Source organism: Eleginops maclovinus, chromosome 19 (genome assembly GCF_036324505.1).
Source record: "Eleginops maclovinus isolate JMC-PN-2008 ecotype Puerto Natales chromosome 19, JC_Emac_rtc_rv5, whole genome shotgun sequence".
Classification (NCBI taxonomy): domain Eukaryota; kingdom Metazoa; phylum Chordata; class Actinopteri; order Perciformes; family Eleginopidae; genus Eleginops; species Eleginops maclovinus.
The window spans coordinates 3,984,764-4,005,487 of NC_086367.1; the positions used below are offsets into that span (position 1 = coordinate 3,984,764).

The 20,724-nt window shown below is 40.5% G+C and overlaps 1 protein-coding gene across 2 annotated transcripts in view; it reads left to right on the forward strand.

The window, feature by feature from the left end:
• The window catches only part of LOC134881559 (apoptosis-stimulating of p53 protein 1-like), a 52,880-nt gene extending 32,319 nt beyond the window's left edge, over positions 1-20,561 (forward strand). The window contains exons 11-24 of one of the 2 annotated variants that reach the window (XM_063908993.1): positions 1,136-1,331; positions 1,636-1,764; positions 8,470-8,537; positions 8,629-8,836; positions 9,080-9,286; positions 10,132-10,341; positions 10,467-10,617; positions 10,956-10,993; positions 11,465-11,829; positions 12,044-12,181; positions 16,232-16,365; positions 16,789-16,955; positions 17,084-17,283; positions 18,608-20,561. In XM_063908993.1, coding sequence (XP_063765063.1) covers positions 1,136-1,331; positions 1,636-1,764; positions 8,470-8,537; positions 8,629-8,836; positions 9,080-9,286; positions 10,132-10,341; positions 10,467-10,617; positions 10,956-10,993; positions 11,465-11,829; positions 12,044-12,181; positions 16,232-16,365; positions 16,789-16,955; positions 17,084-17,283; positions 18,608-18,649 — 2,253 coding nt within the window. In that variant the 3' untranslated portion in view covers positions 18,650-20,561. The remainder of the gene's footprint in view (positions 1-1,135; positions 1,332-1,635; positions 1,765-8,469; positions 8,538-8,628; positions 8,837-9,079; positions 9,287-10,131; positions 10,342-10,466; positions 10,618-10,955; positions 10,994-11,464; positions 11,830-12,043; positions 12,182-16,231; positions 16,366-16,788; positions 16,956-17,083; positions 17,284-18,607) is intronic. The other variant, XM_063908994.1, reaches the window with a different exon arrangement.
• The last annotated feature ends 163 nt before the right edge of the window (positions 20,562-20,724 follow it).

The following is a 20,724-nucleotide window of genomic DNA, read 5'->3' on the forward strand; positions in this document are numbered from 1 at the left end:
ACAAAACAGCTCATTCCTCACAATTAACAGTTTAGTACCAGAGTGAAAACTAAAATCATCATCATCATTCATTAAGCCAAACTAAAACACACCCAATGACACGGTTCAATTACCATTTCTGTAAGGACAATAATGAACCAATCTTTTGTATACTTTTGAACAATGTGCAGCAGGATAGGCCTCATATAAGCTGGGGACACCACTTTTTCAAAATGCCAGTTTTGTCTTCACAACTGTTTTTAAAGTATAATTTGTTTCAATTATTCTGTAAAAGAATTAAAAGACACATTTATTTTAAATAGGTTCCAGGGTTTTTATTATCAGATGCACAGTAGCTACAGTGTAGTTATGGCAATGGAAATCTTAGGTCCCGAGCTCCTCCAACAATGCAAATATTATAAATAGGACACAAGACAAAATAAGAAAAACAATTATAAATAAATAATAATAAAACAATAGCGCAAAAATGAAACAGAGTAGTTTAAATTAGAATAAGACAGTGCAGGTCATGTTGCTAAACCAGTCTAAAGGTAGTGCAGATGAAGTATATACATGTCAGAAAATAAATAAACACAATAAGCTAAATTATGCCTGGAATGTTGAAAGTGACCAGTGCAAATAATGTAAATAGTGGTGCGATCTGGAAATAAGAAATGTGATTTGACTGTAAACAAGCTAAATCCCACTAGTTTGGCTGCCCATTGTCGCTGCTAAGCTAAAGGCAGCTAATGCTCATATGATAGAAGCAAATTCAATGGGAAATTGAAAACCAGGAACAGACACTGCAATACAAGTAATTTAAACAGAACAAAAGATTGTTCCATCTAGAGGGAGTTTTCTCTCCCACACTCACATTGGCTAGCTCTCGAACACATTGTACGTGATAGGCTATTGGGCAGGACATCTGTAAGCGGTTGAACAATCATATATTGCATGCACTAGTTGTTTTATTGATCTGAAAATATGTCCCCACAACTTTTCAAGACAAAGTAGCAAAGAACTCCATCAGACCACGGCTCTGTCAATGACTGTTGTCTGTTCTATATTTGTTTTTGCTAAGTTAACTTGGACCATCCTTCTGTCTCAAACCATATCTGATCATTGCGTTGAGCCCGCCTCTCTCTGCACCCTCCAGTTGAGTCGTATGAATGGAGGAGGCCCGTCCTCGCCTCAGTCCTCCTCACACCCAGGTGCTGGAGTCTCGGGGCGAGTAGCGGCTGTGTGTCCCTACATCCAGGTTCCAGCCGAGGGCAGGCAGGAGGTGGGGTACCCCCTGCCTGCAGACCCCCCTGCCAAACCCACCCCCCTCAGCCACATTCGCTCCCTCTCAGGTTGGTACAATTTTTGCCATAGATCAACTTGTTTGACTTTCTTATATCTCTTTCTGGGCTCTAACTTGATTTCTATTTCCTTTTCCTGTCTGTTGGCTCCTTTTCCTCCTCCTTCCCTTTCCTGTTGTTGTTTACATTAAATGTGTCAATGTTATTGGTGATGTCACTTGTTGTTGTGGTGGTGCTTGTGGTTCCTGTGATGTCATCGTGATGATGTCCATGTTGTGTCGGTGGTTGTTGCTGTCCTTCGTGGTGTGTGTGTGTGTGTGTGTGTGTGTGTGTGTGTGTGTGTGTGGCCGTGCAGAGGAGGAACGGAGTGGCATCAGGAAGCCTCCCAGCCAATGGAAAGTATCAGATTTAGACATCGTTCTGTCAGAACCCACTGATACGCATCAGGGGCCTGGGTCCCCTCAGGGGGGCCACAGTATCAACAGTGAGTCCCTTCAGAGCGCTAGAGGAAATAACTCACTACAATAGAGTGGTGCAGTAATCACGTATTCTTGTAGGCCGACATAGAAGTTGAGTGTCTAGAAGGCTCGCTCCACAAAAAGCAATGGGATTTTTCAAATGTTTTTTTTAATATTGCAGATTTGGGACAATGATCCACATATTAACACAACTTTTAAATGTGTTTTATAGCAAGTGGCTAAATAAGACTGTAAGAAATGTATTCCAGTGGGGTATTAACTGACGTGTTTTACAACATAAACAGTCTCTTTCAGGACTCATTATATATTTTTCATTTTCTTTTTAAATGCTATTTTGTTTAATTGAAATTACATTGCCTTGTTTTTATGCTGCTGCAACAGGATAAAAATCCCAAATTGGGATCAATAAAGTAATTCTATCTATTCTATCTATCTATCTATTCCTGCACCACTCTACTGACGGTTGATCAATTTCAAAAAGAGAATTGCTCTTTATTTGGCTCCTGGGCTGGTGCAAATAACCCAAGAATGCTGAGGAGTGTTTTTGTCTAACTCTACAGAACAGATGGTCAGGAATTGAATGAGCTACAGGAATGACCTCTAAAAATGCAAGGGGCTATGTGTATAAGAACACAGACATGACATCTGATAGTCAGCTGCTGCTCAGGGTTAGGAAGCACAGCAAAGGAAAACAATCTGAGGAAACACAAAGCCTGGGCAGAGGTGAATCCTAGCTATACAGCTGTGGAAAAAGTTAACAGACCACTTAAGCATTTTCATTTTCTCTTGTTTTATTATTTATAGACATGTCTTTGAGTTAAATACATTTGTTTTGTATTGTATTCTATAAACTACTGACATTTTTTCTCTTTGTTGGAATTCAATAAACACTGGAATACATGTAGATATAAAGATTTAGGAAATTTCAATTTTTTCCAGAGCTGTAGACTGTTGTTTAAAGTCCAAAGCCAGCTGTCATGTGGCTTATCATAGTTAATGTACAGACAGTGTAGAGATTGGTATCAAGCTTCTCTGTCTGCAAGAAACCTTTAAAGACCTTTAACACAGCAAATCATTTTTCCATCCATAAAGCTAGAGTAAGTCAAGAAAACAAAAACAGAGTGATGCAGGAATGAGTCCTTAAAGCTAGATATGAGTCAGCATTTTAGTGCAGGTTGGTTTAAAGACAACCATTTTTTAAACATGATTTTTCTTTTAGATGCCTGAAATAAGATCTGTGGTTAACAAAACCTAACTTAAAAAACGGTGCTCGCTGTAAGTGCTATCAGTTTTATTTCTGACAATGGCTTTTAACAAATGTTATTAATATGTGTAGATTATCCTGCTGAACAACACATTTAAGTATCAGCAAGGTGTATTTCTGCAATATTCCAAAAGCAATGGAAAGACCCCATTGCTTTTTGCGACGCTAACTTCCTGGTCGGCCAACAGTTCTTCACCGTGCTTTTTAAAAAGAGATGCCTGAAATAAATTATTATTTGTTTATTCCGCACATGTCAGGTATTTTAAAACAAAACATGTACACTAACCACAAATGTTATAGCACAGGCTGGAAAGGAGCAGGGAAAAGAACAGTCTTATTTTACCTGCCCCTTCTTAATATAAAATAACAAAAAAATGAAATAACCATAAAACACAAAACCAGCACACACTCAAAGCTCTACTTCATATTGCCTGATTACTTTTTCTTTATATATTTACAAATAGGATCTCTAGTTTACAAAAGTCAAGTTAAAAAAGCGGTGGTCGCTGTCGAGTGCTGGCATTTTTTTATCTCTGACAATGGCTTTTAAGCTTTAAATCATAACAATGTAATGATAGGTGGATATTATCCTGCTGAACAAAAGTGTTAGTATCAGCCAGGTGTATTTGCCACAGATCTTATTTTTTCTGTACTATTCCAAAATCCAATGGAAATATCCCATAGCTTTTTGCACGCTAACTTCCTGGTCAGCCTAAGTCATCATTGCACCACTGTAATGTGAATCATGCCATTCTAATTCTGCAGTATGCCAGTCCGACACTTGCGTTTAGTAATGTGTCAGTACACCCTGGCGGGAAGTACCAAAGCATTTCTACTCACTTTGTTTAACTACTCAAGTGTCTTGACACAAATCCCATTGTGCCCTTGAATGCCAAAGCAAATGCCATGGCTCTATTTATTGTCCCAGCCTAAATACCATGGAAAACACACAGTGGTTAAACATGTCAGCAGAGTAACAAATGACACAAAGCATGAATGAAAGGAAGTCTGAGGTACGCTTGTAGCAGTACTGTGAGTGTGTGTGTGTGTGTGTGTGTGTGTGTGTGTGTGTGTGTGTGTGTGTGTGTGTGTGTGTGTGTGTGTGTGTGTGTGTGTGTGTTAGTGTGTGTGAGTCAGATAAGGAGCGATATTCAGTAAAGCAGCTGTTGTTGCTGTCATCTGAGAGATTTGGACTCTGTAACAAACGTTAGCCTGAATATCTATGATACTGTATGAACGCTAACACAGTGTTGTTAGAGCAAACACAAATCAGAGCAAGGAATCATATACACCCTTTAGAATACAAGCTAATCATTTATAATTCATAGACAATCGTCGAGACTTGGTTTTATATTCCACTGACCTGAACTATTATTTGCTGATGTGGATTTTGCAGCCAGGTTTTCTGAAACAAAAGCTCTTCTTTTATTCTCCTACAAGATGACTAAGGTTTTTCTCACACCTGAATGTCCAGACAAGGTTCAGGATGTTGATACATTTCTTCATTTGATTACATTGGTTTGGTTTTGGCATGCATCTGACAATGCTGTGTTGTCAATTCAGCAGTAGCCCACCTTTTGCAGCTTAAATAAATAGAGACAGAATTGTGAACATATTGATTTTGTTAAAATGTTGTCTTGTAATATAACTATGCTACAAGCAGCACCTTTGTATGCTGCTCACCCGTCCTCTGTCATCCTCGTAGAAAATAATTGGAAACTGTTGGATGTGGGTTGTGGTAGGTGAGACAGTACCCTTAGTTAATGATCAATAACAAAAGCTTAAAAACCCTGATGCTTCTGTTAAAGAGAAAAGAGACACTTGTTTTTGAATCTTGAATTGAAACATTGTTGTGTCTAAGTGACTAATGGGGATGTACTTGTCCTTTCAAACTGCTTAAATTATTACAGTACGCAATATTCAATTCAGTATCATCTCTATATAAACATGTTTTTTGGAGGAACAGTTCAACATTTTGCAAAAATATACTTAATTGCCAGTAATATCACAACATTGAATCCACTCTCATGTCAGTAAGCTAGTTGTAAAGCTAGCAAGCAGCCAAACAACTTAGCTCTATGGGTAAAAACAACATTTTGCCCTTTAAAGCGACTATTGTTTTGTTTTGACAGGGCTCAGCGAATTCCTGGAATCTATTCCTGTTAATTAGAAGCCTTAGTTGTTGCTGATGGGAGGATTTCTTTCTTACCTTTGGACAGAGCCACAAAGTGAATAAAGATGTTTCCTAGAATGTTGAACTGTTGCTTTAATCCGTACTAAATGTGGTGCTAATGCTACACTAATTGTGTTCTGGACTTAATTATATTTTACTGCCCGGAATGATTCAAATCATCATACCTCAGTTCAAGATAACACTGATTCAAAACTACATGCTGTCCAAAGATGAGGGTTGAAGTGTTTGATAGTCTTCTTATGAACCTGAAGCCTGGCCACTTGGCGGGTGTATAGTGATGGTGCCAGTGCTGTAAACTGTGCTGTCTTTCCTCTACAACACTGAGTGACTCTTCTTGTCTGAGCCCTCAGGCAGGTGGCCAAGTTTCCACCTCACACAGACTGTTTGTGTCCTGTGGTGACCGTTTCGTTCCTGAGGTCAGCAGGTCACAGCAGCAGTCAACAGGCTAAACAGCACAGCTTACTGAGTTCAGGTTCAATAGTTAATCAGTATTAGTCTGGTATGTACCATAACTGACGGGCTGTGCTACAGAGAGCTTGGCTAAGTGTCCCATTTGAGATATTCTGTAGGCATACGCTGACAATAGAATGATTGAATTTATTAAATATCCCACAATGGACTCCTTCAGTTATTCTCAGCAAGGCTACGGCATTGCTCAACGATAACGTAAGATGGTCTGTTTGGAAGTTGGTTGTTTAGTCCACAGCTTCAGAGAAATCTTTTCTATAACTTGATGCTATGACTTTTCCATCGCCTTCATCATGTGAACATTTTAGTTTGTCCAATACTTTTGTATATAACCAATTCCCATTAGCCTCAGCTGCAGTTTGCTAGCAAATGTTAGCATGTGTTCATGCTGAAGTATGGTACTAACCCGGTTTAAAATAACCTTCTAAACATCATCACGTTACCATTTTCAGTGTTAGCATTATAACATTAGCATTTGGCTTAAAGCACCTGTTATGCCAAATTAAGCTATAGTCTCACAGAGCTGCTAGCATGGCTGTAGACTGTATTGTAAAAAAAAAAAAAGAAGAGTAACTTCATTGATAACTTTTCAGCCTGGACAATATTTCCTTATGTTGACATGTTTGTATGACTAATGGGGGCAAGTAAAGCCTGAGAATGCTGCATCCAATAGTTGCAAAACGCACTGTAAAGTTATAATATTGGGCATTGGACACTGGTGAAAATGTTAATGTGTCATATACTTCATACATAAAGACATATCCATTAGCCACAGTTGCAGTTTAGGTTAAGTAACAGCTAGCAAATGTTAGCATGTGATTATGTTGAACTATGGTAATTTACCCCTTAAACATAACCCGTCAATGCAGCAATTTAATATGCTAACGTTAGCATTTAGCTCAAAGCACAGCTGTGCCAAGGTAGGCTACAGTCTCTGAGGACTGCTTGCATGGTTGAAGCTTTACTAATATTTAGCATGCTCACACACACAGTCGTATTGTGATATTAAGCATTAGGCTGCCAAAAGATTCAAAAGAATAATAGTATCAGTCCTTAAAAAGAATGCTATCACCCTATGCTGCTAATTCAATATGTTAATCTGCAGGTTAACATTCACAAGGCTGCTTTCTTTTAGCTAGGTTTCTGCTAATAAGGAAGTAACTGAGGTTAAACAAAACAAATAAGTAAGGGGAGGGTATGAAACTGTAAAGCATTAAGCTAGGCTACTAACCTCCACGACTGTCACTAGTTAATAGACAACAGTAAATCGAGGTTTAGGACTGTCCGGTACTGTGGCCTTAGTGTTGCATTGAACTGTGCCAATGAGTTACGTAACACCTCCTCTGTGGAGACAGGCGCTGGGTTAAACTGCTCCCCTTCAGAGCTAACAGGCTTCATTTTATAAGAGCTCAGCATTTTTGCAGTCAGTTCAAACCTTAAAGGCAGCAGCTTTCTCTGACGTGGGGTTTTAGATTTAACCAATAACTGTTCTGTAAAAATAGCAGAACAGCTTCATAAGTAAATGTTATGACTGCAATTGCCAGTTACTATTATCACATACAGACGTTACCATGACAACGACTACAATACCCATACATTTGCAGCAAAGCTCGTGATCAGAGATACTTCAGAGCTATTACTGTGCTGCTTACAGGATGTAAATCATACGTTTGCAATGGAGAATACTCTGTAATCACTAATTTAAACATAGTTGTTAAGCAACTTTACACTCATATTGTTGCATTACAGTAGCCTCTATGCTCTGATGAGACACTGTAGTCCGTTTCAGATATATCATAATTGTTATGTTGTTCTAGATAATGGAGCATGCCAACTACATCTTAGGATAATAATATGTTTTTATTTTTGCCTTGTATATTCGCAATGGAGGGATTACTGTAAATAGCAGTGACTAAAATACTAAGGCCACGTTTAGCGTCCGTTTAGCCTCCATTCTTTTCTCAAATTCCTCCTGATGATATCATTTTAAAGTTGCTGTGACTCTAACTCTGTCCCACCTTTACCTGCTTTAACTGTCTTTAACGTACATTGTTCTTTGACATTTTTCTCTGTTTGTGTCTCTATCCTCTTTCCTCTAAATTTTTACAAGCAAAAGATACACAAAAAGGCCATAACCGTATAACGAGATGATAATATCAGCTCACACACAAAAATACAAATAATGTTAAAAAAACAACAAAAACAAAGTGAATAGGGTTCCTTTAACATTTCCAATAACACACATGACATGCAGATCCTATTAACTGTTCAATATAACTGTCCTCTTTGTAAGAGCTAGCTTTGACCCATTTCATTTTGTGTTTACCCACATTGAAATGGTTTGTTGCAGAAAGAGTAGCTTTATAATGTCTTTTTAGAAACCTCAATTAAGATTGCTCCTTGTATGAGCTTTACAAATAAATACTGTATCAAACAGAATACTTGTATTTATTGCCTGTGGTCTATTTTCATCCAGAACCTAGAACCAAGAGTTCAAAAGTGTACATTTAAAATCAATCAAGTGGTTTTAGCCAATTTTAGGTATCGGTCCACTAGCCTGCAACAAACAATGAAACTGGGGGTTCCTCTTTCTTACAGAATTTACATAATGATTGTTCCATGTTAAAGTTAATGTTCAGTGGCACTCATTTTCTAGAATATTTTCAATTGAAAGTTTCCTTTTTTATATATATATATATATTAATCTGAAGCCTTTTCCTCTCCTTAATTGCCTTTCTTGTTTTAACGTTGTCCCTTGTCTCAAAACGTCCTCTCTCTGTTTAGCTAATGAAGCATCATGGCCTAGCATGAGTAAGAGTGTGTCCGATTGGAGGAGCAACAGTCCGGAACAGGTAATGATCTATTCCTGCACAAGACATGGGGACATTATAGTGACACTTGTCATGAAAATAGTCGTTTATTTCCACTGCTCCCTCTCCCCAGCTCCCCTCTGGTTATGGTACTTACCCCAGTGCCAGCCACCAGGCGGCGGGGCATCACTGTGCCTCCAGCTCCCTGCCCCGCTCGGCCCCCGGGACGCTGGGCTGGCCCCGATCCAGTGCTGCAAATGCCACCTCAGCTTCCTCTTTATCGTCTTCCTCTTCACAACAAATACAGCAACGGATTTCCATACCTCCGAACTCAAGCCCAGGTACATGAGATTAACCTAAAGGGCAACTTTTCAACCTGGACGATATTTCACAATGTTTAAGTGTCTAATGGGGACTCCAATGTTTTAATTTGGTCAAATTTTGAGCAACAAAAGTCTAACCGTAGGAAAAAACAGCTTCCCTTCACTCATGACAATCCCTGCAAATAATATCTTTCATGGAGATTTAGGATTAGCATCTGGTTATTAATTGCCATATCTTCCCTCCTCTGTGGTTGCTGTCAGGCTCCAACTCACAGCCACAAACAGAGCGAACAGACCCCCCTCCAGCCGTGGCCGTTCGTCCCTACGTCCCGGACCATCCCTCTAGGCCCCAGTCTCCGAGGAAGGGCCCCGCCACCATGAATAGCAGCTCCATCTACAGCATGTACCTCCAGCAGCCCCAGGCCAAGAACTATGGGTCTCTGAGCAACAGGACTACTGTCAAAGCAGGTAATTAAACGGCTGATTCATGGACCTGATTAATCGCATCCCTGTTCAATCGTCACACACACATACACAGTAGCACACACACAGTTACATTTAGCCTCTGCATTCAACCCAACCTAGTTTGCTGCAAGTTAAGATAGTGTATTTTCAATATAGTGGTGTACTAATAATGTCTTTTTGTAGGCCGACCTGGAAGTTAGCATTGCCATGGTTTCCACAACAATAAGCAATGGGATTTTAGCGTTGGGTTTTTGATATATTGTCAAAGAATAAGATCTTTGGTAAACACACGTTTATGATACTTAGACGTTTTGTTCAGCAGGACCACATATGAACACCATGTTTGAACCAAGAAGTAAAAAGTTAAAGTAAGGCTATAAACGTAACTAATGCTTGTGATGTATTGTGCTTTTAGGGTGTGTACTATCATCTGGCCCAGGGACAACAGCTGGAAATTAGCCATGTTGGCTAAAGCTGCCCAATTTCCTGTTTTAGTTAATTACTGTCCACAAAACCATAAACTAATAAACTCAACTGAAGAAACTACATCACAGTCGCATGGCTGCACATCACCAACACTAAGCTAAACGTGGCTAACGTCTGCCGTGATGACAATAAGTAGTTGTTATTTACTGTGGTTTATCAAAATGTTGAGCAAAACGCTTTTGGTAACCACCGACATATTTCAGGCACCTTACAACAAACACATAAAAATGTTTACTTTGAAGTGCTTAAATGCTAACTCGTCTCCAGGTTTTAGGATTCATTACTCCACCATTTTATGTTATTAATGTCCAGACTGAAAGAATCCATCCGACCACTACCTGATTTTTCTTTTCTCTCCACAGTCTACGGCAAACCTATCCTCCCCTCATCGTCCACCAATCCGTCACCTGTCCCTTTCCTCCAGGGAGGAGGAGGAGTGAAAGCAGGAGGAGAGGATGTAACAGATAAAGAAGGAGGGAAAGGAGGAGAGAGCACTGATGGACAGATCCTCCCCCCACCCACTGTGGACAACATCCCTCGCCCCCTCAGCCCCACAAAGCTCACTCCTGTCGGTAGGTCCAAATAAGTGATGGTTTAAGATTTCTGTAGCAGATTCAATTCAAACGGTCAATAAACAAATTCTAGAATAACAAACGTGTCTTGTAAACATAAAATAAATAATCCTTTGCCCTCACAGCCCACTCTCAGCTGCGTTACCAGAGTGATGCTGATTTGGAGGTTCTGCGACGACGCCTCAGCAATGCTCCGCGTCCCCTGAAGAAACGGAGCTCAATCACTGAGCCTGAGGGGCCACAGGGGCCAAACATCCAAAAACTACTATACCAGAGGTCTGTGCTCTTACACAAAGATGTACTAGATTGGGCAGGGGAAGGGGCTAATATTCAGTGAATGCTCAAGATTAAGGTTGTACATGGACACGAATCTTGATATAATCTTAAGGTTAAAGACAAACATTCAGTAGAAAAGAAGAAAACAGGAAGTAGAATATGTGGGGAATGATCTGATCCATCAAAGAAAGACAGGGGTGATGGAGGATATGTAATATTAATCAGCTAGCTCTATCACAAAGATAGCTTTCATGAAATAACTGATATGATTTATTTCCTGACAATGAATCAAGGTTGCAGGCTCGTTATTAAAACATGTTTTGTGTTGTGTATTGCAGGTTCAATACGTTGGCAGGAGGCATGGAAGGAGGCTCAGGTAAGATAGTTATTCGATATAATGGCCTTCCCTTTATGAAACTGGACACAGCGCTGGATGTGGGGGCTTGTTCATTCATTTGCAAACAAAATACCCAATTATCAGGGGATCTGGGCCTTAAGCCCCGCCTCCAATCGGCTCTGTCACGAATGGTTTTGGCTCAGTGAAGAGGGAAAAAATAACTGGATTCAACTTTTTGCGCATTATTCACCAAGCTAAAGACTTAGATAAGGGCTATTCAAATGTTTGTACTGGTTATTTGATTTAGCTAAAAAAAAAGTCTTTCCCAATGTAAGTCAAATGTTTTTTAGGGCCCAAAGACACCGGACGACTGAAACGGTTGTAGTACCACCGTTTGGCCACTAGGGAAATGTGCTTCAACACCTTTAGGACAGATGGATTTGGTCTTTGTAGTGTTTGTTAATGATCTTCATGGTTTTGATGATCAGTTGTTTCTTAATCTTATCGCAGGTAATACCTTCTACCAGCCTGAATGCATTTTGGGTGAAGTGGACAACATCCATTCGGCCAATGGGAATGTAGAACCTGGAGATAAGAACATCAATACAGCAACCGCGGAAGGGGAGGTCAAGAACCTGAACTCGGGCGCTCGCCGCTTGTCTCCCCCTTCTGTTGCCATAGAAACACCCAAAGAGACATCGGCAAAAGCAGAGACGACCAAAAACGTGTCACCACCGACCCGCGCCAACCCGCCCCCTGCGCCTGATAGGCCGGAGGACCAGAACAACAACAAGAAAGGATCAAGTCCTGCACACAGCTCTGTAGGCCACTCCTCCCCTTCAACATCACCTCCTGCCCCCCCTTCAAAACCCAAGGTAGCACAGATTGTAATTACCCCTGATATTAAAGATAAAGCTTCTGTTTGCCTTAGTTTTCTTTTTTGCTGTGCTTTGTATATTATTTTACCGATAACCTAAACCTAAGTAATTGTTCTCTGTGAAGGCTAATGTGTCAAGTTTAGCAGTTAGTGCACACTAAGCAATTCCTTTTCTGGAGCGTCAACACTTTTTTTCTCCCTGTGTGCTGAAGGTGAAGCGAACCAACCTGAAGAAGCCGTCGTCAGAGCGAACGGGCCACGGGCTGAGGGTGAAGTTTAACCCTCTGGCTCTGCTGCTGGATGCTTCCTTAGAGGGAGAGTTTGACCTAGTGCAGAGGATTATATATGAGGTAACACAAGATCATGTTGTTGTTCCACTATTTGTATTACATTGTCGTATGCTTTTAAAATTGCTGCGCCAAGTTTCTCTGTACAGCTCCGTATTAAATAGAACTAAAGGGCTCTACAAGCTGACATTAAAAGTCCAAGAAACAAGAAAAAAACCACACTCCAAAATTCTTACGAAGACACTTATAGAGAGGCAATTCAGGAACTACCACTCCCATCTGTTGTCAAAGGCTTCCCATTTGGGTGGATTATGTATTGATCATATTTTTTTGGTTATATTTTTGAAGTACTCTTTACATCCTGACAGCAATCAAAAAATCTAATGTTGCAGGACTGTAACTAGTCCAGTGATCGTATTCAACACGAATACAACTATTGGACGGCGGACCTGCTTGTCTACCTGCTCACGATCTGCCCCTAGGCTTCAGCAATGTGCTAGCCTGACAGTTGTGAGAACAAACAATAGGCAGGTTGGTTGATTATGTTCTTTATTTTATGTTACATCGATAATTAAAACTATGAGAAGTAGCTTTCGAGTGAGGCCAGAAGGGACGGCCTGTCACTGTTGCCAAATTGCCTAGATTTAGCAACGTTTGGAGCTACTGCTGTTTGCTGCTTTCATTTTAAATGAGTTGGCCACATTTGGCTGGATAGTTTACTCTTGCTGGTATTTCATAATACCTGCAATAGCTTCAAGACAAAGGTAGTCACGGTAAAGTCCAACATGGCAAATATAGCAATATACCAAAAGAAAAGGCCATACTGATAAGTCCAGTATGTTTTTTCCAGACCAATTAGGGTACAATAGGTGCTGTAAGGAATAGAGTAAGAGTAAGATGGTACAGACTGGAGGATGCATAGCATCCTGGATGGGGTCAAGGTAGGCAGCTTGACAGGTGGGGAATGGGGAAGTTTAAAGTTGTCCGAAGGCCAGCTCTTTCCAACAACCAGGGCGAGGAAAAACTTAGAGCCCTGGAAGTGGAATATTAGCTTTAATAGCAACATAGAACAGATTGTCGTCTGCATAGAAGTGCAACTTATAGTATTTCAGCAATGCAAATATGGTCAAAAACAGTAGCATATAGTAAAAAGTAAGAGTCCATGTACCAATCCTTGAGGTACACCATACATAACTGTGTGGAGAGATTTAGTGTCTTAAAAAGGAGCTCAACATCCGGAGTGCTACATTCTTTACAGGTTTTAAGATGATCGAATAAATATATTGATCAATAGCTTTGAATGGTCTTGCTGAGTCGACATTTCTTTAAATGTAGGAAGATACACCAACAGAATGTTTCCAGCATTGGTGAGTTTTCACAAGATAATCTTCATCTTTGGGGCTCTGTGTCGAGGTGATTTAAATAAAACCAGACACACATTTATAAAATGTTGTGCTTTTGATAGATTTATTTGATAATGAAACACATCTCGTTATGCAATAGTAGATATTTTTACATGGGAACATTAACTGTGCACCCACACACCAGCCTGCCTCAACAGATAACTGGAAGATGTTGCAGCTTTTTAAATATCTTTATGACATTACTTAGTAAGAACAATATCTTTGATCCTCAGTAGCTCTGTCAGCGGAGAGCTGGTCTCAGTAGGCAGGTTTTGAAAGTTATTGTTGAAGACACAGAAACACTCAGTACCACAGATGTTTTTATAGCAGAGATTGGTTCCAGAGAGCAAAGCATCATAAGAGCATCCCCTGTCTACACTTGGAGACTTGGGAATAGTGCTTACTCACTCTGCAAACTGTAGCTAAAGGAAACATGCAGATGCTTCAAATCCAGAAAAGGCTCTGTTAACGTGGTTATACTCTGAGGCAGCAACAAAACTTCCAGAATGTTAAAATACATCGAATTATCTCCCGTCTTGCAGAACATTGAGACGCACTTCACAGAGGTTTAAGAGAACAGTTTTACCAATACTGATATTTTTAGGATTCTTCCATTGCTGCTTTAAATAGGACATAGAATGCTACATTTCAGGTTCATATTTGTATTCTGTGTCTCTACTGCGACATGTCTCCATGGTTTAATGTTCAGAAAGCTCTTTATGTTTCTCATACTGTCTGTGCTGCAGCACCTCTTTTCACCCTCTGTTTCAAATCAGAGCACAGTCTGCTCTGATTGGTTAGCTGGCCGGCTCTTTTTGTGATTGGTCACACTACTTACAGTGGGGCAAAAAAGTATTTAGTCAGCAACCAATTGTGCAAGTTCTCCCATTTAAAAAGATGAGAGAGGCCTGTAATTTTTATCATAGGTACACTTCAACTATGAGAGACAGAATGAGAAAAAAAAATCCAGGAAATCACATTGTAGGATTTTTAATGAATTAATTGGTCAATTCCTCGGTAAAATAAGTATTTGGTCACCTACAAACAAGCAAGATTTCTGGCTCTCACAGACCTGTAACTTCTTCTTTAAGAGGCTCCTCTGTCCTCCACTCGTTACCTGTATTAATGGCACCTTTTTGAACTTGTTATCAGTATAAAAGACATCTGTCCACAACCTCAAACAGTCATACTCCAAACTCCACTATGGCCAAGACCAAAGAGCTGTCAAAGGAGACCAGAGACACAATTGTAGACCTGCACCAGGCTGGGAAAACTGAATCTGCAATAGGTAAGCAGCTTGGTGTGAAGAAATCAACTGTGGGAGCAATTATTAGAAAATGGAAGACATACAAGACCACTGCTAATCTCCCTCGATCTGGGGCTCCACGCAAGATCTCACCCCGTGGGGTCAAAATGATCACAAGAACGGTGAGCAAAAATCCCAGAACCACACGGGGGGACCTAGTGAATGACCTGCAGAGAGCTGGGACCAAAGTAACAGAGGCTACCATCAGTAACACACTACGCCGCCAGGGACTTAAATCCTGCAGTTCCAGACGTGTCCCCCTGCTTAAGCCAGTACATGTCCAGGCCCGTCTGAAGTTTGCTAGAGGGCATTTGGATGATCCAGAAGAGGATTGGGAGAATGTCATATGGTCAGATGAAACCAAAATAGAACTTTTTGGTAAAAACTCAACTGGTCGTGTTTGGAGGAGAAAGAATGCAGAGTTGCATCCAAAGAACACCATACCTACTGTGAAGCATGGGGGTGGAAACATCATGCTTTGGGGCTGTTTTTCTGCAAAGGGACCAGGACGACTGATCCGTGTAAAGGAAAGAATGAATGGGGCCATGTATCGTGAGATTTTGAGTGAAAACCTCCTTCCATCAGCAAGGGCACTGAAGATGAAGCGTGGCTGGGTCTTTCAGCATGACAATGATCCCAAACACACCGCCAGGGCAACGAAGGAGTGGCTTCGTAAGAAGCATTTCAAGGTCCTGGAGTGGCCTAGCCAGTCTCCAGATCTCAACCCCATAGAAAATCTTTGGAGGGAGTTGAAAGTCCGTGTTGCCCAGCGACAGCCCCAAAACATCACTGCTTTAGAGGAGATCTGCATGGAGGAATGGGCCAAAATACCAGCAACAGTGTGAAAACCTTGTGAAGACTTACAGAAAACGTTTGACCTCTGTCATTGCCAACAAAGGGTATATAACAAAGTATTGAGATGAACTTTTGTTATTGACCAAATACTTATTTTCCACAATCATTTGAAAATAAATTCTTTAAAAATCCTACAATGTGATTTCCTGGATTTTTTTTTCTCATTCTGTCTCTCATAGTTGAGGTATACCTATGATAAAAATTACAGGCCTCTCTCATCTTTTTAAATGGGAGAACTTGCACAATTGGTGGCTGACTAAATACTTTTTTGCCCCACTGTATATCCCGCCCCTTAGCCTATCACGTACAATGTGTTGGAGCGCAAGCCAAAAGATGCCCGAGTGTTACATAGTGATGTCACTGAGTTCATGAAGTAAACAAAATCCCGCAATTTCTCCTGGGATTTTAGCCTTTTGCAGACCATTTACATGCACACAAAACCTATAGAACATGCTACAGGAGAGGGGAAACCACAAAAAGCTGGATTCGGCCTCTTTCAATAGCAAATCATTCTGATATCTCTGTACATTTTCTCATTATCTCCCTCAGGTGGAAAACCCCAGCATGCCAAATGACGAAGGCATTACTCCTCTTCACAATGCCGTGTGTGCGGGCCACCACCACATTGTGAAGTTCCTGCTGGACTTTGGAGTCAATGTAAACGCGGCCGACAGTGATGGATGGTCAGTACCTTCAGCCGCTCGCTCAATCATGTAATAGTCCAGACTAATAATAGCTCAGTGGCTGCTGAGGGGCTGGCGGGTGTTTGGGTAATGAACATGCTCTGTGGAAGTGACGCTGCGGCTCAGCTCAGAGGCAACAATGACACACATAATTGCATTTCCAAATTCACTTTTGACTCAGCTGCCCGGGCAGTATTGTGGGAGAGATTAGCAAGTCTAATGAGGATCCACAACCAGAAGTTACTCGATTTAATTACAGATGCATTTCACTGGCTTCGTGTTTGATAAATGTCAGTGTGTTTCTACATTACATTAATTGTGTTTACCCGCTTTAATATTTACTACAAGTGCATGACGTGTTTGTGCCTTCTTGATTGAGTTTTGAGTATTTTTGAAATCATGTTTGAATGCTTTCCCTCCCAGGACTCCTTTGCATTGTGCAGCTTCCTGTAACAGCGTCCACCTCTGTAAGATGCTGGTGGAGTCGGGGGCGGCCATTTTTGCCACAACAATTAGTGATGTGGAAACAGCAGCAGACAAATGTGAAGAAATGGAGGAGGGCTATACCCAGTGTTCTCAGTTCCTCTATGGTAGGTACAGACAGACACATTGTGACCCAACAAAACGTAACAAACTTTAGAAACTGTGAAATCTCTACTGAAGCAACTTAACCATAACTGGAGTTATTTTAACCATGAATACTCTGAACCTCTCCCAGGTGTCCAGGAGAAATTGGGGGTGATGAACAAAGGCCTGGTCTACACTCTGTGGGACTACACGGCCCAGCAGGCCGATGAGCTGTCTTTCAGCGAGGGCGACGCCCTCACGGTGCTGCGTCGCCGCGACGACACCGAGACAGAATGGTGGTGGGCGCGACTTAACGACCGCGAGGGATACATTCCCAGAAACTTACTGGGGGTGAGAGAACGCTAAGATATATATATCTTATTCTTTTTATGTGTATCTTTTAGCATTGAAATAAAGACAAAACAATTCAGGAGCAGGGAGCAGTTACCTGCCCCTTACTCCAATAATTGGTAACCAATACTAACAGTATCATGAAAACAAACAAATTCAAAAGGGAAACTCAATAGTTTACCATCAGAGAAACTGATTTTCATACTGTAGAATTATTCTTTCTCTATAAGAGTTCTTGAACCTAAAAGAATTCATACAGCCCTTTAAACATGTTGTGAGGAATTCCTAAGTTGTACAAATATGAGCTGATTTAGAGCGTTGAATAGTCAATTAACCCCACGGAACTCAGAGAGAAGACAAGAGTTGGACCATGAAGAGAGTGAACTGGATACAGCAGGAGGCAGACCTCTAATTTTCCTGTGAAAGTTTGTCAGGCAATCTCATATCCAATTCACCCATAGACCATGCATGCTAGCAATGCATTAAGCCCTGCCTCCCTGCCTTAATCCCTGCCTCCAAGCAGTTATGTCACGTTGGTTTTAATGCTGAATAGTTTCTTAAAAATACTTCTTTTTATTATCTTTATATTTTTGACCTTCATTTGACCAACTAATGAACAGAGACAGAAAATAACTCTAGATTTAACACATTTTAATAACTTGTTGCTTGAGTTCTGTTTTTCCTGAATAAGTGGTTGTTTGAATACTCAACATTAAGCATTTCAACAGGTTACAAAGTTTCATTTCTTCCACCCAAAAAATACATACAATTCAAAAATATATGTCTAAAAATGCAAAAAGTAATACATTAAAGAAACATACAAAGAGATAGAACATCAAGCAGTTGTCGAATAAAACTCATGTCATCAACATACTGTACATCATAACACTCAAAAGGAATGATTTAAATAAGGGTTATCAAAATATAACGCTGATTCACAGGCATCACTTTCCTAAAGAAAGTCACCGTGAAAAACCAGACCATCGTTGTTTGGTTAGAATAATAATTGGACAGGGCTTGTGCTTCTGTGCAGAGAGCCATTGAGGCCTAAGGGGGTGCAGAATGCTCAGAACTAATTTATTGTACCAGTACCCAGCTATATAGACCTAATTAAACTGTCTGTCACTGTGTCCCTGTGCATTTACAGAAAGAAGTGTGTGAAATTTAAATGTACCCACACTCATCTAGCAAATGAGCTGTGATTCAGCAGAGGAAACGCTCCCCCCCCCCCCCCAGAGTCTTCAGGTCTGCTTCATGATGTTCAGGCACCTTGAGAGCCATGTTAACATGCTGTAATAACCCTGCCCTCTCTTCCTCTCTCCAGCTGTATCCAAGGATCAAACCCAGACAACGCTCACTGGCGTAAAGCCCAGATCAGACGCCACGTGCACACGCGCATGCACCGAGAAGAAGAGGAGCAGCATGTGGGAGGAAGCACTAGCCGGGGAAGAGAGAACAAAGGTAGCAGGAAGAGGAGAAAACAAAGACGGAGCTCGCAGGAACTTTTCCCATTTGTTTGGAGGTGATGCTGCAACCACAAAGCCACTTTATGCTAGAATCATAATATATTTTCACTGCAGTAAAAGGAAATTGCCTGTTATTTTGAGCTTGGCAACTTCCCACTAGTTCAGCCGCATGAGAGAAAGCTACGTAGAAAAATATCCTCCAGCTCAGGACATGAAAACATGAGCTCAGATTTATACCGACATTCATCCAAATAACCCCATGTCTGAACTTTATTTTTGTATGGTGTAAGAAGAAATGGAGAGAGGATTGAAATGCAGTACAGGTAGAAGTAAGTGTGAGAAGATAAAGCAGGAGAGAGGAACATGAGAGGTAGTGTGTCTCTGAAAGTGTTAAAGGGATGTAGGTGGAGCAACTGTTAGCAGGGCTAGTCAGGAGTGAAGTTGGATGTGCAACCACAAGACTAACAGAACAGGATCCAGCAAGTTTATGATGCATGGTGATCCTCATGAGCAGCAGATGTTCACAATAAAATGTTATGGCATGGAGAAAAAACTTTGGTTTGAACTCATACCAGAACAGTATTTCATTTCTGACTTATAATAAAAAGAATCATATGTAAATTATTATGAATGTCCCAAACGTTTACTATAGAGTGGTGCAGGAATGAGTCCCAAACCTAGGGGATGAGTTAGCATTTTTTTAACATGTTTTTTGTTAGATGCTTTGTTTTCTGACATAAAATACGTCAGTTAACACCACGCTGGTGAATGTCTGAAGTTTGCTTCCTAGCTTCTAAATAAGACTGCCATACGCCGACCATTAGCCACCTTTAGCTTAGCGGTGGTGACCTGAAGTCATTGTGATGTAGCTTGTTTATAGCCTAACTTTAGCTTTTTGTTTCTGGGGATTGCTTTCATGGTTCAAAAATCATAAAAGTGGTAAATAACAGATCCATGTGTTTGCCACAGAGTTTAATTTTCCGGAATATTCCTAAATCCACTAGAATATCCCATTGACTTTTTTTCTGGGGAGCGCTTGCGATGCTAACCCCGGGTCGGACTACAAACGTTTATCATTACTGCACAACTCTATATTTATGTTGACTCTGGTGCATGCTGTCATACTGATATCACTTTAACTGTAGAATGGTTGCTGCTGGTGAGAGAGGAGGAAGTCAGGAAATCGAAGAATGTGAGAAAAGGATTTGTGAAATATGAATAATGTTGGAAACCAAAGCAGCTATGAAATGGGAATAAGGAGGAGACCATTTTTTACACATTTAAATAAAACCTCTTTAAATTTGTACACACAAAATACCTTGTCCAGTACAGGGCCTGGCACATATTGGCAACACCGATACCAGGTTTGAACACAATAATATAATAAGCCTGTGTTTCCCATCTACCATAAAATATATGAAAAAATATAATTGTATACATATTCCAGGGGTTACTGCTACAGTGTTAAAATTAAGAATCTAAAGTGTGAAAACAATGTGACCTTCTCAAAAGTTTTACATTGGATGAAATGTTTAACGCCAATGATTTGTTGTTTTATTTAAACACTTGTTTTTCTACTATTACTGTTATTATTAGAAACACTGCTCTCCTTTCTTTATGTCAGTGCTGGCACCACTCACTGCTGCCCCCCAGTGTACAGAGCGTCATTTTCTCTAACATGCTGTGTAAAATATGAGGCAATAAATTGTGATGTTTGGTGTGAGAATGAGGAGTGTGAACCATTACTTTGTGTATATGCAACCTGTAACTACACGGCTGATGTATGATAATAATAAAGACATTATAATCCCTACAGACAAACAATGCTGGCACTGATTTACTCAAGATTGTGCAACACAAACGTGAAAAATGAGTGGAAACAGGTATTATAATACATTTAAAAAGTCTCTTTCCTCATTCCCAAACATGTTGACACACACACACACACACACACACACACACACACACACACACA